The 17,742-nt window shown below is 43.0% G+C and overlaps 1 protein-coding gene across 1 annotated transcript; it reads left to right on the top strand.

Annotated features, from left to right (window-relative positions):
- The first annotated feature begins 16,275 nt into the window (after positions 1-16,275).
- LOC136475053 (pathogenesis-related protein PR-1-like) lies at positions 16,276-17,163 on the top strand. The gene has a single exon (XM_066472606.1). It carries the CDS (start codon positions 16,311-16,313, stop codon positions 16,869-16,871), a length of 561 nt encoding a protein of 186 aa, XP_066328703.1. The 5' UTR covers positions 16,276-16,310; the 3' UTR covers positions 16,872-17,163.
- The last annotated feature ends 579 nt before the right edge of the window (positions 17,164-17,742 follow it).

Here is a 17,742-nt window from a genome sequence, read left to right as displayed (position 1 = left end):
AATAGGCAGTTGGATGCATAGCAAGTGGTGTTGATAGCTTCCGCCCATAGAGCTTCATGAGTGTTGTACTCATCAAGCATTGTTCTTGCAAGGGCGATCAATGTCCGGTTCTTTCTCTCAACTACACCATTTTATTGAGGAGTATATGTTGCGGAGACCTCATGCTTGATCCCAACTTCATCACAATAGGCTTCTATGTTTGTGTTGTCAAATTCTTTACCGTTGTCACTTCTAATCTTCTTGAGCTTCACTTCAAATTCATTTTATGCTCTCTTGGCAAACTTCTTGAAGCAACATGCAACTTTGGATTTATCATGAAGGAAGAATACCCATGTGTATCTTGAATAGTCATCAACAATCACAAGACAATAAAGATTTCCTCCTAAACTCTTGTATGTTGTTGGTCCAAATAAGTCCATGTGAAGGAGTTCTAGCACACTTGTGGTTGACATGAAAGCTTTTGTTGGATGAGTTTGATATAGTTTCATTTCATGATGTGATGCATATGCAAGGAGGATACGGATGGATTCTAGTCTTGCAACCAGTGCACAGGTCTCTCCAAAATCCAAACCTTCAACTTGAGAGAACGCCTTTGTAACTAGTCTTGCCTTGTTCCTCACAATAATGCCTTGATCATCTTGCTTGTTGCAGAACACCCACTTTGTTCTAATGACTCTTGCACCTTTTAGTTTGCTCTTCAAGAGTCCAAACTTCATTGCGGGTGAAGTTGTTCAACTCTTCATGCATAGCATTGATCCAATCCGGATCTTGAAGAGCTTCTTCTACCTTGGTAGGCTCAAAACAAGAGACAAAAGAGTGATGTTCAATAAATGAAGCAAGTTTTTGTGAGCGAGTCATTACTCCCTTTGATGGACTCCCTATGATGAGATCTTGTGGATGAGCTTGAAGTAGAGGTGAATTTCTTCTATCAACCACTTGAGGGGGAGGTTGTGGAGCATCAACATCTTGTGCTTGTCTCGCCATTTGCTAATGGGAGACATGAGTATCTTCATTTTCTACTCTCCCATCTTTTTCACCATCTTGTGGCACACATGATGAAGGAGGAGGATTGATCACTTGTACATCATCTTCATCATCATTTGGCTTAATATCTCCAACCGAAATGTTTTTCATAGCCTCCCTGAATGGTTCACTGCCTACATCATCAAGATTCTCATGTGCTCCTTGGAAGCCGTTAGATTCATCAAATTCCACATCATATGTTTCTTCAACCAAGCCAGTGGCATGATTAAATACTCTATATACTTTGGACTTTGATGAGTATCCAACAAGAAAACCAATATCACAACGTCTTTGAAACTTCTCTACATGTTGCCACTTGTAGATATAGCATTTGCAACCAAACACCCTAAAGAAGGAGACGCCCAGCTTCTTCCCATTGAGCAACTCATAAGGTGTCTTGCCAAGAAAGTTTTGAAGGAATAGGCGGTTGGATGCATAGCAAGTGGTGTTGATAGCTTCCGCCCATAGAGCTTCGGGAGTGTTGTACTCATCAAGCATTGTTCTTGCAAGAGCGATCAATGTCCGGTTCTTTCTCTCAACTACACCATTTTATTGAGGAGTATATGTTGCGGAGACCTCATGCTTGATCTCAACTTCATCACAATAGGCTTCTATGTTTGTGTTGTCAAATTCTTTACCTTTGTCACTTCTAATCTTCTTGAGCTTCACTTCAAATTTATTTTGTGCTCTCTTGGCAAACTTCTTGAAGCAAGATGCAACTTCGAATTTATCAGGAAGGAAGAATACCCATATGTATCTTGAATAGTCATCAACAATCACAAGACAATAAAGATTTCCTCCTAAACTCTTGTATATTTTTGGTCCAAATAAGTCCATGTGAAGGAGTTCTAGCACTCTTGTGGTTGACATGAAAGCTTTTGTTGGATGAGTTTGATATAGTTTCATTTCATGATGTGATGCATATACAAGGAGGATACGGATGGATTCTAGTCTTGCAACCGGTGCAAAGGTCTCTCCAAAATCCAAACCTTCAACTTGAGAGAACCCCTTTGTAACTAGTCTTGCCTTGTTCCTCACAATAACGCCTTGATCATCTTGCTTGTTGCGGAAAACCCACTTTGTTCTAATGACTCTTGCACCTTTTGGTCGCTCTTCAAGAGTCCAAACTTCATTGCGGGTGAATTTGTTCAACTCTTCATGCATGGCATTGATCCAATCCGGATCTTGAAGAGCTTCTTCTACCTTGGTAGGCTCAAAACAAGAGACAAAAGAGTGATGTTCAATAAATGAAGCAAGTTTTTGTGAGCGAGTCATTACTCCCTTTGTTGGACTTCCTATGATGAGATCTTGTGGATGAGCTTGAAGTAGAGGTGAATTTCTTCTATCAACCACTTGAGGGGGAGGTTGTGGAGCATCAACATCTTGTGCTTGTCTCGCCATTTGCTAATGGGAGACATGAGTATCTTCATTTTCTACTCTCCCATCTTTTTCACCATCTTGTGGCACACATGATGAAGAAGGAGGATTGATCACTTGTACATCATCTTCATCATCATTAGGCTTGATATCTCCAACCGGAATATTTTTCATAGCCTCCCTCAATGGTTCACCGCCTACATCATCAAGATTCTCATGTGCTCCTTGGGAGCCGTTAGATTCATCAAATTCCACATCATATGTTTCTTCAACCAAGCCGGTGGCATGATTAAATACTCTATATGCTTTGGACTTTGATGAGTAACCAACAAGAAAACCAATATCACAACATCTTTGAAACTTCTCTACGTGTTGCTGCTTCTTGTAGATGTAGCATTTGCAACCAAACACCCTAAAGAAGGAGACGTCCGGCTTCTTCCCATTGAGCAACTCATAAGGTGTCTTGCCAAGAAAGTTTTGAAGGAATAGGTGGTTGGATGCATAGCAAGCGGTGTTGATAGCTTCCGCCCATGGAGCTTCGGGAGTGTTGTACTCATCAAGCATTGTTCTTGCAAGAGCGATCAATGTCCGGTTCTTTCTCTCAACTACACCATTTTATTGAGGAGTATATGTTGCGGAGACCTCATGCTTGATCTCAACTTCATCACAATAGGCTTCTATGTTTATGTTGTCAAATTCTTTACCTTTGTCACTTCTAATCTTCTTGAGCTTCACTTCAAATTCATTTTGTGCTCTCTTGGCAAACTTCTTGAAGCAAGATGCAACTTTGGATTTGTCATGAAGGAAGAATACCCATGTGTATCTTGAATAGTCATCAATAATCATAAGACAATAAAGATTTCCTCCTAAACTCTTGTATGCTTTTGGTCCAAATAAGTCTATATGAAGGAATTCTAGCACTCTTGTGGTTGACATGAAAGCTTTTGTTGGATGAGTTTGATATAGTTTCATTTCATGATGTGATGCATATGCAAGGAGGATACGGATGGATTCTAGTCTTGCAATCGGTGCAAAGGTCTCTCCAAAATCCAAACCTTCAACTTGAGAGAACCCCTTTGCAACTAGTCTTACCTTGTTCCTCACAATAACGCCTTGATCATCTTGCTTGTTGCGGAACACCCACTTTGTTCCAATGACTCTTGCACCTTTTGGTCGCTCTTCAAGAGTCCAAACTTCATTGCGGGTGAAGTTGTTCAACTCTTCATGCATGGCATTGATCCAATCCGGATCTTGAAGAGCTTCTTCTACCTTGGTAGGCTCAAAACAAGAGACAAAAGAGTGATGTTCAATAAATGAAGCAAGTTTTTGTGAGCGAGTCATTACTCCCTTTGATAGACTCCCTATGATGAGATCTTGTGTATGAGCTTGAAGTAGAGGTGAATTTCTTCTATCAACCACTTGAGGGGGAGGTTGTGGAGCATCAACATCTTGTGCTTGTCTCGCTATTTGCTCATGGGAGATATAAGTATCTTCATTTTCTACTCTCCCATCTTTTTCACCATCTTATGGCACACTTGATGAAGAAGGAGGATTGATCACTTGTACATCATTTTCATCATCATTAGGCTTGATATTTCCAACCGGAATGTTTTTCATAGCCTCCCTCAATGGTTCACCGCCTACATCATCAAGATTCTCATGTGCTCCTTGGGAGCCGTTAGATTCATCAAATTTCACATCATATGTTTCTTCAACCAAGCTAGTGGCATGATTAAATACTCTATATGCTTTGGACTTTGATGAGTAACCAATAAGAAAACTAGTATCACAACATCTTTGAAACTTCTCTATGTGTTGCCGCTTCTTGTAGATGTAGCATTTGCAACCAAACACCCTAAAGAAGGAGACGTCTGGCTTCTTCCCATTGAGCAACTCATAAGGTGTCTTGCCAAGAAAGTTTTGAAGGAATAGGCGGTTGGATGCATAGCAAGCGGTGTTGATAGCTTCCGCCCATAGAGCTTTGGGAGTGTTGTACTCATCAAGCATTGTTCTTGCAAGAGCGATCAATGTCCGGTTCTTTCTCTCAACTACACCATTTTATTGAGGAGTATATGTTACGGAGACCTTATGCTTGATCCCAACTTCATCACAATAGGCTTCTATATTTGTGTTGTCAAATTCTTTACCGTTGTCACTTCTAATCTTCTTGAGCTTCACTTCAAATTCATTTTATGCTCTCTTGGAAAACTTCTTGAAGAAAGATGCAACTTCGGATTTGTCATGAAGGAAGAATACCCATGTGTATCTTGAATAGTCATCAACAATCACAAGACAATAAAGATTTCCTCCTAAACTCTTGTATGTTGTTGGTCCAAATAAGTCCATATGAAGGAGTTCTAGCACTCCTGTGGTTGACATGAAAGCTTTTGTTGGATGAGTTTGATATAGTTTCATTTCATGATGTGATGCATATGCAAGGAGGATACGGATGGATTCTAGTCTTGGAACCGGTGCAAAGGTCTCTCCAAAATCCAAACCTTCAACTTGAGAGAACCCCTTTGCAACTAGTCTTGCCTTATTCCTCACAATAACGCCTTGATCATCTTGCTTGTTGCGGAACACCCACTTTGTTCCAATGACTCTTGCACCTTTAGGTCGCTCTTCAAGAGTCCAAACTTCATTGTGGGTGAAGTTGTTCAACTCTTCATGCATAGCATTGAATCAATCCGGATCTTGAAGAGCTTCTTGTACCTTGGTAGGCTCAAAACAAGAGACAAAAGAGTGATGTTCAATAAATGAAGCAAGTTTTTGTGAGCGAGTCATTACTCCCTTTGATGGACTCCCTATGATGAGATCTTGTGGATGAGCTTGAAGTAGAGGTGAATTTCTTCTATCAACCACTTGAGGGGGAGGTTGTGGAGCATCAACATCTTGTGCTTGTCTCGCCATTTGCTCATGGGAGACATGAGTATCTTCATTTTTTACTCTCCCATCTTTTTCACCATCTTGTGGCACACTTGATGAAGAAGGAGGATTGATCACTTGTACATCATCTTCATCATCATTAGGCTTGATATCTCCAACCGGAATGTTTTTCATAGCCTCCCTTAATGGTTCACCACCTACATCATCAAGATTCTCATGTGCTCCTTGGGAGCCGTTAGATTCATCAAATTTCACATCATATGTTTCTTCAACCAAGCCAGTGGCATGATTAAATACTCTATATGCTTTGGACTTTGATGAGTAACCAACAAGAAAACCAATATCACAACGTTTTTGAAACTTCTCTGTGCGTTGCCGCTTCTTGTAGATGTAGCATTTGCAACCAAACACCCTAAAGAAGGAGACGTCCGGCTTCTTCTCATTGAGCAACTCATAAGGTGTCTTGCCAAGAAAGTTTTGAAGGAATAGGTGGTTGGATGTATAGCAAGCGGTGTTGATAGCTTCCGCCCATAGAGCTTCAGGAGTGTTGTACTTATCAAGCATTGTTCTTGCAAGAGCGATTAATGTTCGGTTCTTTCTCTCAACTACACTATTTTATTGAGGAGTATATGTTGCGGAGACCTCATGCTTGATCCCAACTTCATCACAATAGGCTTCTATGTTTGTGTTGTCAAATTCTTTACCGTTGTCACTTCTAATCTTCTTGAGCTTCACTTTAAATTCATTTTATGCTCTCTTGGCAAACTTCTTGAAGTAAGATGCAACTTTGGATTTGTCGTGAAGGAAGAATACCCATATGTATCTTGAATAGTCATCAACAATCACAAGACAATAAAGATTTCCTCCTAAACTCTTCTATGTTGTTGGTCCAAATAAGTCCATGTAAAAGAGTTCTAGCACTCTTGTGGTTGATATGAATGCTTTTGTTGGATGAGTATTTGCAACTTGCTTGCTGGCTTGACATGCACTATAAAGCTTGTCCTTCTCAAACTTCATATCCTTCAACCCTCCCACCAAATCATTCTTCATTAGCTTCTTGAGTGAGCTCATCCTAACATGAGCAAGTCTTCTATACCATAGCCACCTAAGTGTTGTTTTGGTGAATAGACAAGTCTTCAAATTAGCATCTTCAGAGGTGAAGTCCACTAGATATATATTGTTGTATCTAAATCCTTTGAATATCACTTGATCATCATCCTTCTTAGATACGACAACTTCCTTCTCAGTAAACAAGCATTGAAGCCAAGATCACACAATTGTCCAACGGATAGCAAGTTGAAGCTCAATGAAGCAACACATAGCGCATTTGAGAAAGAATAATCATTTTATATTGCCACTTTGTCCAATCATTTAACCTTGCCATTTGAATTATCTCCAAATGTGATTCTTTCTTGTCCATCTACTTCTTCATCTAGTGAGGTGAACATATGAGGATCACCAGTCATATGTTGTGTGCAACCATAATCAATAACCCAATAACTTCCACCGGTCTTGTAGTTCACCTACACACAAGAGATCAAGCTTTAGGAACCCAAACTTGTTGAGAGCCCTTCACCTTCTCAACAAGTGACTTTGCTACCCAAATTTTCTTAGGCCTATTCTTGTTGGGAGGTCCTAAGAATATAACTTTCATCTTCCCACTAAAGTCCTTTCTAAGCATGTAATGAGCATTGAATGCAAAAGGTCTAGCATGCTTGGGCAAGGGTTGTGGTGGTGGAGTTTAGCACTCATGGGCAAAGTGGCCTTCTTGTCCACACTCAAAACATCTCTTTGGCTTTGACTTTGACTTGTGTTGTTATTGAGCTTGAGCCTTCTTCTCTTGGTTTGCCAAGTACCCAATGCCACTTCTATCCATCTTCATGACGGTGTTCATTAGTAGTTCACTTTGAAGATGCTTGCCTCTTGTGAACTTGCTCAATCTAATCTTGAGATGCTCTTTCTCCAATTTGAGCTTCTTGTTTTCTTCCTTGAGTGCATCATTATTTTTCTTTTCCTTGAGCTTCTTATTCTCTTCTTTTAACTTCTCATTCTCAAGAATCAAATCACCATCATGATCAAGAGTTTCTAGCACTATGGTGTTGGTGGTTTTGAGCTCTTCAAGATCTTTCTTAAGCTTTTCATTGTCATTCTTGAGCTTGACATACTCATCATAACTATCGGTCTCAACCACTTGCTTGCCCTTGCTACTAGAACTTTGCTCAATGCTCTCAATGGTCAAATTATCACATGATGTAGCTATATCAATCTTAACAACATTGTTAGTAGCATCATGTGGCTCATTGGATAAATATTCTTGAGCAATGACAAGATTATCATGATTAATCTTAAGAGTATATATTCTTCTTTTAGCATGTTGTGGCTAGTGACGAGCTCATTGTGTATCCTCTCATGTTTATCATGTTTATCTTTAAGCTCTTTCTTAGAAGATTTGAGCTCCTTGAGTTTGGATGATATAGCATCATTTGCTTCTCTAAGCTCAACACTAGTCTTTTTAGCTATATTACATTTAGCTAAAAGAGAATCATTCTTAGCTTCTAGTTTTTCATTCTTAGCTCTACTCTTTCTAATGATCTTAGTGTATTGATTTAGCAATTTAACAAGATCATTATAAGAAGGTGATTTATATTCATCATCATCACTATCGCTATCATCATTGCTAGCATGTTCATCACTACTACTATCATCATTTGATACCTTGCGATCACCCTTGGCCATAAGGCATAGGTGTGTAGAGGATGATGACAGTGATGGCGGTGAAGATGATGAAGAGTCAATAACAATGGCGGCCACCTTCTCGTTGTCACTATCATCATTGGATGAGTCACTAGATGAATCAATGTTCATGAGCCAATCACCGACGATGTATGCCTTTCCACTTTTCTTCTTCTTGTGGAAGTCCTTCTTGCCATCTCTCTCCTTGTATGGCTTGTTTTTCCTCTTCTCATCTTCTTCATTGCTTGAGTCATCTTTCTTGCCCTTGTACTTGTTCTTGAACTTGTCTTTCTTGGGCTTGGTGCATGGGTGTGCTAGATGACCAAGTTCTCCATAATTGTAGCAATCCATCTCAGAGATTGACTTCCTTCTAGAGCTAGTGAAGAACTTCTTTTTCTTGCCATCAAACTTGATGCCACTCTTGTTGAGCTTTTTTAGCATCTTGGCAGTTTTTCTCACCATGAGAGTAAGACTTGCATCATCAATTTCATCATCACTTGAGCTCTCATACTCAAGCCTTGCTTTGCCCTTCTCTTGGCTAGCTTTGAATGCTAAGTCTTTTTCTTTCTTCTTAGTAGAGGATGAGCCATCTTGTGGTGTGATGTGCATATACATCTCATGAGCGTTGATCTTTCCCAAGATTTGTGTTGGTGTAGCAGTGGAAAGATCACCTTGATGAAGCACGATCACAATATGCCCATATTTATCAATGGGGAGGACACTCAAGATTTTTCTTACAACATCGGATGGTTGCATTTGAGTGAGTCCAAACCCATTGACTTCCTCTACAAGAACATTCAAACGTGAGTATACCTCATTAGCACGTTCTTTAGGAAGCATCTCAAAAGAGTTAAGCTTTTTCATGACAAGATCATAGCGTTCCTCACGCTCACTCTTTGTTCCCTCATGGAGCGCACAAACATTCGACCTTAGTGCATGGGCGTCCTTGTGGTTCCTCACCTGGTTAAACACATCTTTGCAAAGGCCTCTAAAGATGGTGTTTCGAGCCTTTGCATTCCATTTCTCGTAATTCACCTCATCGTCTTGTAGGTGTGTAGTGTCCTAAGGTTTTGGAAAGCCTTATGAGGCGGCTCTAAGTATTCCAACATCTAGAGCTTCTAAATACGTCTCTATGCAGATTTTCCAATATAGAAAATCATCCCCCTCAAAGATAGGAGGAGGTCTATCCCCGTGAGATATCTTTCTCTAGACAGTTAAGTCTAATTCTTGAGCACAAGGCTCTGATATCACTTGAAAGGATCAAGATGCCCAAGAGGGGGTGAATTGGGCTAATTCTAATTTTCTTTGCAATAATTAAGTCCTACGGTTAGCCCAATTAACCCCTTGTGCCTAGAAAGTGTTTCTATTGATCTACTGCACAAAAGTTTAGCAACATATGTTCTAATCCTACTCTAGCATGGCAATTCTATGAATGTAAATGACAAGAATTGAATTCCTCAAAGTAAATGCTCAAAGTAAAGAGAGAAGGAGAAACGCGGTGATGTTTTTTGCCGAGGTATCGGAGAGTCACCACTCCCCACTAGTCCTCATTGGAGCACCCGTGCAAGGGTGTAGCTCCCCCTTGATCCGCGCAAGGATCAAGTACTCTCTACAGGTTGATTCTTTGACACTCCGTCACGGTGAATCACCCACAACCGCTCACAACTTGAGTTGGGTCATCCACAAGCTCCGCCGGATGATCACCAAACTCCCAATCACCACCAAGTCGTCTAGGTGATGGCGATCGCCAAGAGTAACAAGCACGAACTCTCACTTGACCACGACAAGCCTAATGAGAATGACGGATGCACACTTTGCTACTCTTGCTTTCACTAATGAGGGCTCTCTTTGGGATTCTCAAATCTCAATCACCTCACTAGGACCTTGCTCTTCTTGGCACTCTCAAAGGTGTTTCTCAGCTGTTGGAATGAGCAAAAGTACCCCCTCACACGAATAAAGGAAGTATTTATAACCTTGGTTGAAAAACGAACCGTTATGTGCCTCTGTGGGGTGACCGGACGCTCCGGTCATGTTGACCGGACGCTCCGGTCAGTTATCCCTGATCTCCAGTGTTTAAATTTTGACCGGACGCTGGACAGCGTCTGGTCACGATTTTCCCTCTCTGGAACCTTACCGGAGTCGATCGGACGCTGAGACCCAGCATCCGGTCACTCACCTCTCAGCGTCCGGTCGCACCAGACGAAATCACCTTGATCAAATGAACTGATCGAACTCTGTGCCAGCGTCCGGTCACTCCAGAACCAGCATCCGGTCAACATTTGACCCTCCATTCACTTCCAACTCTTGATCATACGTGAATAAAGTTTGTTCCAATGGATCTAAGGGCTTTTTAGGAGCTACCTAGTGCCAGATTTAGCAAGTGTGCACCACACCTAACTCACTAGACTCACCTAAGTCAAGCTACCCGTCCATACCCCCCTTAATAGTACGGCCAAAGAAAAAACAAAGTCCTAAACTACTCTAAGTGTCTCCTCAACTCTAATCGACACTTAGAACTAGTCATCCTTAACCTTATCGTTCATCCTTTGAAGACCGAAATAATTTTCATCGTAGGGGCATGACCATCATGATAGCCCAATCGATCTCCATTACCATAACCTAACTTAATTGCCTCTTCAAAACACACGTTAGTCATAGTAATCACGTATTGTCATTAATCACCGAAACCCAACTAGGAGCCTAGATGCTTTCAACCGGCTTCCTAGCAAAGGCTCGGCCCAGCAGGCGACATTGCGAACGACACGCAACTCCTTGGCCGGCCCAAAAAACCTAAACGATAGGTCGGAAGGGCGATCCAAATCTCCAACTGGAAGGCCTGGCCGAGGAGGAACGGCGCCCGCTTATGACTCCGACCCGCCTCTTCGATCGGAAGAAGAACAGCGCTCGCTTCCGACTGTAGTCCGTCTCCGGATGGCCTCTCCGACCGGAAGGCCTAGCCAAAATACCACTTCCGACTCCAACCCGCTTCTCCAACCAGGAATACGTCGAACCCCTGCTTACAGCTCCTCTCCGACTAGCGCAAACAGAGCTGACTGGGACCAACCCACCGGGGACGCCCGCTCTATAAGGACCAGGAAACGGGCGGAGAAAGTAAGGTAGGGCAGTCAAGTCAACCGCAATACCAAGGATCGTACCCTGTACACCTGCAGGATAGTACCAACAGGGCATGTTAGAAGGCTATCCTACAACCTTCCTGACATATCAGAACCCAAGCAGTGTTGATGGCACCGATATTTTTCCTATAGTGTTGTGGGCGCCGGCATTTACCATACCAGGCTAACATGGTAAAACCCCCTAGATACCTCTGAGCATCAATAGTATGACAGGCACCAACGTCTGCCATATCAGAAGAAGACGACGCAACCGTTCACGTGCATCTGACATTAACAGTGTTATGGGCCCCTACAACCATCTTGTATCCGATGGCGTGGGCAACAAGACTTAGCATACGTACACTCTTTCCCTCTCGCTTGTAAGGCTATCCCCTTCGTTTATAAAAGGGGATGCGCTCTCTCCCAAACAGAGAGATCGATCAGTTTACTAGCACACAACAGCAGAACCACTAGGTTCAAACCCCGAGCATACGCTCAAAACACTTAGCACATAGCGGAGGTCCCGTCACTCTCGGTCCTTCAGACTAGAGTCCGACCGGACCTAGGCTTAGGAATAAAGTCACCGACCGACTCAAACTGGACGTAGGGCATGTTGCCTGAACCAGTATAAACCCTGTGTCATTGAGTGCTAGGCCACCTCCGATCACAACGTACAGCAAAACTACAAATATTTACGTGTTGGTCACTTTCTGCACCGACATATAAGGTATGCCATAATATCTTAGTGAAATGTTTAAAACTTAAAAAACTATTTTCATGGATATTAACATATAGTTTTAAATGATTTTAGATCACTGCTACATGAGTCGCTAAGAGATATTTCTCATAAAAATGGGTTAACATGTATGTTTATTTGATATTAGTTTTTATGAATTAATTGTGACAAAAAATGGGTAAGAACATATATTGGCATAATTTAAGGTTATTTTTATTTTTTCATAATAGTATATGTTGATAATTTAAATATAGGTTTAAGGGGATATTTTATTTTATTTAAAAGGTAGTATTACATAATTTAGATGTAAATTTAAAAAGGCTACTTAGATTATCTATCACTATGGTAGAATGAGCAATTTATATTCATATTTTGGGGTTACTTTAGGTTATGTTTCATAATGGCATAAATGGAAACTTATGCAAATTTAGGGATACATTATGTTCTGATAGTGGGAGAGGTGTATGATTTTTTTTATAAAAACATATTAGACCCATGGCTATTATTATTAATGATGATCAAAGTCTACCAAATTGATGGTTGATCTTTCTCATTGTTGTGTGAATTTTTAGATTTTTTTAGCATGTCTTGTGATGACTGATGAACGTAGGCCTCCGATTATTAACAGTATGACAGTTGTGGTCATCATTTGTTTGCTGTCAAAATTCAAAGCATTCCGGGCCAGCCTCAGGTTAACTTAACAGAGAAGCCAAAAATGATGATAGAACTTGGAGCGTTTGAGGCATCAATTAGATTAGATTCTCTTTTCATTATATTAATTACTCTTCCATGGACCCTATGCGTGCTAATCATAACATATATACTCCGCAGGTATGCAGGATATATATAGTATAACTAGCGACTGTTCATCATGGACCCGGTACACGGTACTGCTGATCTACAGTGTTCTGAGTCTGGGGAGCACCGGATGAACAGTACCACAGACAAATTTAAAGTTCTTACTCGCACGGGTGCCCACGCTTCGCGTGGGAAGGAGATGCGAAAAAAATGGGTAAATTTTTTATCGGGCTGACACTGTTCCTTTTGGGGGCTTATCGGCCGTCGGATGAACAGTAACGCGCCGGTACTGTTGAACTGCAGGGTCTGAGTCCGTGGAAACGCCGGATGAACAGTGCACGAGGATGTGAAAGGCCTTAAATTTAAAGTTCTTACTGGCAGGTAACCCCGCGCTTCGCGCGGGCAACAGTGAACGGCAAAAAAAAGAGTTGGTACTGTTCTTTAGCCGGTCAGGACCGTTCGTCGTGATCCGTACTGTGCGTGGAACAGTAAATGCCCAAAAAAAGATTTGGTACTGTTCCTTAGCAGGTCTGGTACTGTTTATCGCGCTTCGTTAATGTCCCTCTACAGTGATCTGAGTCTGTGTGCGTCGGATGAACAGTGGTTCGCGATGTGACACCCCTTAAATTTATAGTCTTTTATATTTATAGTCTTTTATAGATATAGATGATGTGATAATGCCCCACGCCCAGCAACTCCTTTGTTGCAATTTATAAATTCTCAACACCCAGCAAGCATCGAGCTGTCTTCTCCTAACCCTGCAGCGATATATTCCAAATGATCTGTATGCTCACAAGAAGGGTAGTAGTACCAGCTGCAGCAGATCAAATTTGTCATACTCGTGCGCTGTGCAGGAGTGCAAGGGGCGGCGTCACCAGAAAAAAAAAGTCTTCGTCGACTCCTCTTGTTTCGGCGCAGATTGGGCGGCGTGACGGCGTCCCCCTTGGCAGACAGCGATTGGCACGTTTCTGTGTCTTCGTTCAGTAATCAGTAGGTACGCACCAAACGTCCAAACCGAGACCTTCCTGACATGATCGCTGCTACTAGTATTTGTTGGGCATTTGGCACGGCTTGCTCTGAATAATATATAAGTGCATGTTTAGCTTTTAAAGAAACGGCATGTGTTTGATGCCGAGTGCAACGTACGTTGTGATGACTTGAAAGTTGAAACACGGGGTCAGCTGCATGCGCATGGTGTTTATTTTAACCATGGCGACCTTCTTGACCGACCTCTGATTATATACGCTTCTAAAAACGGCGAGAGCTTAGGGCCTGTTTGGTTTTCATAAGTCAGGTGACTGAAAACCAGTGACTTATAAGTCATGTCTGTTTGGTTGTAGATGACTTATAAGCTTATTAAAAGTGTGGGCTCCACGCGGAAAAAAGGTGACTTATAAGGCCCTGTTTGGTTTCTATAAGTCAAGTGACTTATTAAGTTAGGTGACTGAAAACCAGTGACTTATAAGTCATGCCTGTTTGGTTGTAGATGACTTATAAGCTCACTAAAGGTGTGGGCCCCACGCGAAAAAGAGTGACTTATAAGTTTTAAGCAGGGGTGAACCAACTTAAAACTTATAAGCAGAGGTGACTTATAAGTTGGTGGTGTTTGACAAAATAAGTCATTTTTTTCACTTTTTAACTTATAAGTAGGTGACTTATTTGGAACCAAACAGGGCCTAAGTTTTAAGCAGGAGTGAATCAACTTAAAACTTATAAGCAGGGGTGACTTATAAGTTGATGGTGTTTGGTAAAATAAATCACTTATTTCACTTTTTAACTTATAAATATGTGACTTATTTAAACCAAAAAGGCCCTATGTGTCGAAGTTTCTGTTGGCAATGCCAATTCAGAGTTTCAGACTGAGCAGCATAACGCAGGGGAGGAAAACGGTGCAGGCAAGTCAATGATAGTCTGACAGAGCAGTGACAATTGGCAAACCACGACAAATTAGGTCGTTTTCTAGTCCATAGACTAAAAGTTTTAGTCTATTTTAGTCTATAAATTAAAAGTAGACTAACCGTGATGTTTGTTTCTTTGAATTAAAATGGATTAAAGTGGAGAGAGAGGACAATAAATGAGAGGCATGGGTGTCAACAACACCTTTTAGTCTATTTTAGTCCAGTTTTGTGGACTAAAGGACTAAAGAATTTTAGTCTACTTTTAGTCCAAGTATATGACTATTTAGTCTAACTAAAGTGCAGATTTTAGTTTAAAATACTTTAGTCCATAGAAACCAAACACCCCTTACATTTACACTCCATCCAGGCTAGATAAAGCTGCTTTGCGTGTGAACGCTGTGGATCAGTGACCGGCATATATCACTGTTTAGACAGCAAAGCTGAGTTGTAAAGAGGGGACCGGCATATATCGGCGCTGTTCGCTTCTAATCTGTTTTTAGCTCGTTTTTTTTAACTGGAATAGTATTTTCTATCACAATAAATCAGTCGAAATAGTATTTTGGTTTATTTTTTTCAGCGAAGCAAACGGGGCCGATAAGGTGTCAGTGTTACGGCCGTGTTTAGTTACTCACCTAAAGTTTACTCCTTATCATATCGGATGTTTGAAGACATATATGGAGTATTAAATATAGACTAAAAAATAACTAATTATACAGATTGCGACTAATTTGCGAGATGAATTTTTTAAGCCTAATTAGTCCATGATTTGACAATGTGGTGCTACCGTAACCATGTGCTAATGACGGAATAATTAGACTTAATAAATTTGTCTCGTGGATTACTGGAGACTTCTGTAATTTGTTTTATTATTACTATCCAATCCGAACACTCACATGTAACACCCTGATGTAACACCCAATATAACATTACTAAACTTTACTTCCTCGATTTAAAGACCACCTGCATTAGATTACAGGTCTCGACTCGATGGAGCTGCTAATAATACAAGTATCTCATCGGCTCATCATGGTTCCGGCCGCTGCTGATCCAGCGCTCTAAATTTTCCAGCAAAATTCCAGTGATTTATTCCTTTCCTTCTTTTACTCCCCGAGATGACTGGCACTGCTCTGTTTAGGAAACAGAGTCTGGCGTTCCGAATTCGTAGTAGCTTAGCTGTTTGATTGATCCTACCATTCATCAGCAACCACAGATTCATCTTACCGTTCATTCAGCAACCACAAGCTCGGCGCGTCCGAAGACCATTTGCGGGGCAAAAGCAGCTCTGAATGAAAGCAGTGAAATGCGTGGAGAGTGAAGAGAGGCAGCAGAATTCAATTGCGCTTGCACACTGGGGCCTGCCAGGAGCTACCAACTAACAAACCAATCAATCAATCAATAGTTTCGAGGAGCATCAAACGGTTCTTCCTCGATCGATGGATGGATGGATCGGCGCCTGCCATTAATTCCAATTCTAATTCTAATTCTAATTCAGCAGTTGCTTGCTACACCGGAGTAGGTGCTAATTGAACTCCACCGGAGGCGCGTTTAGTTTAGGTAGACCTTCCACAAGGAGCCGAGCCGTATCATCGTCGAACATGGCCGTGTCCCCCCAACAACACATCCCCTCTCTCCATGACTCCATCCACGTGGATTTTTATATATATATATACGAAGCGCCCAGGCGAGCGAGGCAGTGGCAGTACAACCCACGCACACGCACAGACACAGCTCAGCATCGCCTCCAGGATGCCGGAGCGGAGTCCCATGGCGAGTTCCTCGAGCTGGAGCCCCAGAGCTCGCTTCTCCGGCACCGCAGTGCTTGGCATTGCGCTGATCGTCCTCCTCGCCGGCTGCGCGGCCAATGCCAGCGCGTACTACCCCGGCGGCGGCGGGGACATGCGGTACCAGTTCCTGGCGCAGCAGAACGCGGCGCGCGCGTCGATGGGCCTGCCGCCCCTGGTCTGGGACGAGCGCGTGGCGTCCTACGCGCGGTGGTACGCGCAGTCCCGGCGCGGGGATTGCGCGCTGGTGCACTCGTCGGGGCCCTACGGCGAGAACCTCTTCTGGGGCAGCGGCACCGGGTGGGCGCCGGCGCAGGCCGTGGGCGCGTGGCTCTCGGAGCGGCCCCGCTACGACTACTGGAGCAACAGCTGCTACGGCGGCATGTGCGGGCACTACACCCAGATCATGTGGCAGAGCACCCGCCGCGTCGGCTGCGCCGAGGTCACATGCTACAACGGCAGGGGCACCTTCATCACCTGCAACTATGACCCGCCGGGCAACTACGTCGGCGTGCGCCCCTACTGACCGGCCGGCTGTCACCTGCCGCCTGCCGCCGACCGCTCCCTCTCTGTCGCCGCACCTGCCTGCACAGCTAGCTAGCTGGCCGGGCTCGATCATGGCGCAGCAGCAGCCTAGCTCATCTTTGCTATTGCTAGTACTATAATATCGAGATGACATGATACAATTGTTGCCTTGGGCCGCGTTTAGTTCCCCGAAATCGGCGCCTAATTTGTCGTTGACTAATTAGGCTCAAAACGTTCGTCTCGCAAAGTACAACCAAACTGTACAATTAGTTTTTGATTTCGTCAATATTTAGTACTCCATGCATGTACCGCAAGTTTGATGTGACGGAAAATCTTCTTTTTACATAGTATTAAAGTTTAGATTTTGGTGAAACTAAACATGACCTTGCCACCGTTATTATTTATTACTGGCACTACATTTGCTAGCGGAGTAAATTATTTTTGCCCTGCCAGCCAAGTGTACGAAATGCGTAAAGGTGGACGCGTCGTGTGGCTGTTTTGGGGCGATGGATGGATGGATGGATGGATGCGCAAAAAATCCCACATGTTTAATGAGGGGAGGCCGCCTCTGCCTCGGCTCGGCTCTAACTCGGCGGCGCCGTGGCCCGCGTGTCTGCTGGCTGCAAAGCCTCGAGCATTGACCCACGACACGAATCACACGATCCATGGCCATGCCCGCTACCGATTGGCAGCGCCGGATGGACGACGGACAAGCGAAGCGAGGTAGCCCTGGTTCATGGCCGTGGCCCGGCAAACAACAGCCCCGGTCCCCGGGCGTGCAGTCACAGAGACCTGCCGCTGCGTATCGGACGGGTCAAAGTCAAGGCGTCAAGCCCCAAGGAATCCGAGAGCTCCAGCCTCTAGGAAGCATG

This window comes from Miscanthus floridulus, chromosome 8, assembly GCF_019320115.1.
Source record: "Miscanthus floridulus cultivar M001 chromosome 8, ASM1932011v1, whole genome shotgun sequence".
In the NCBI taxonomy this organism is placed as follows: domain Eukaryota; kingdom Viridiplantae; phylum Streptophyta; class Magnoliopsida; order Poales; family Poaceae; genus Miscanthus; species Miscanthus floridulus.
The sequence above is the reverse complement of the archived record's forward strand: the minus strand, read 5'-3'. Positions and strand labels throughout refer to the sequence as shown.

Bases quoted from the DNA above. Each gene is read 5' to 3' on its own strand.
- LOC136475053 (XM_066472606.1), top strand. From the start codon at position 16,311: ATGCCGGAGCGGAGTCCCATGGCGAGTTCCTCGAGCTGGAGCCCCAGA.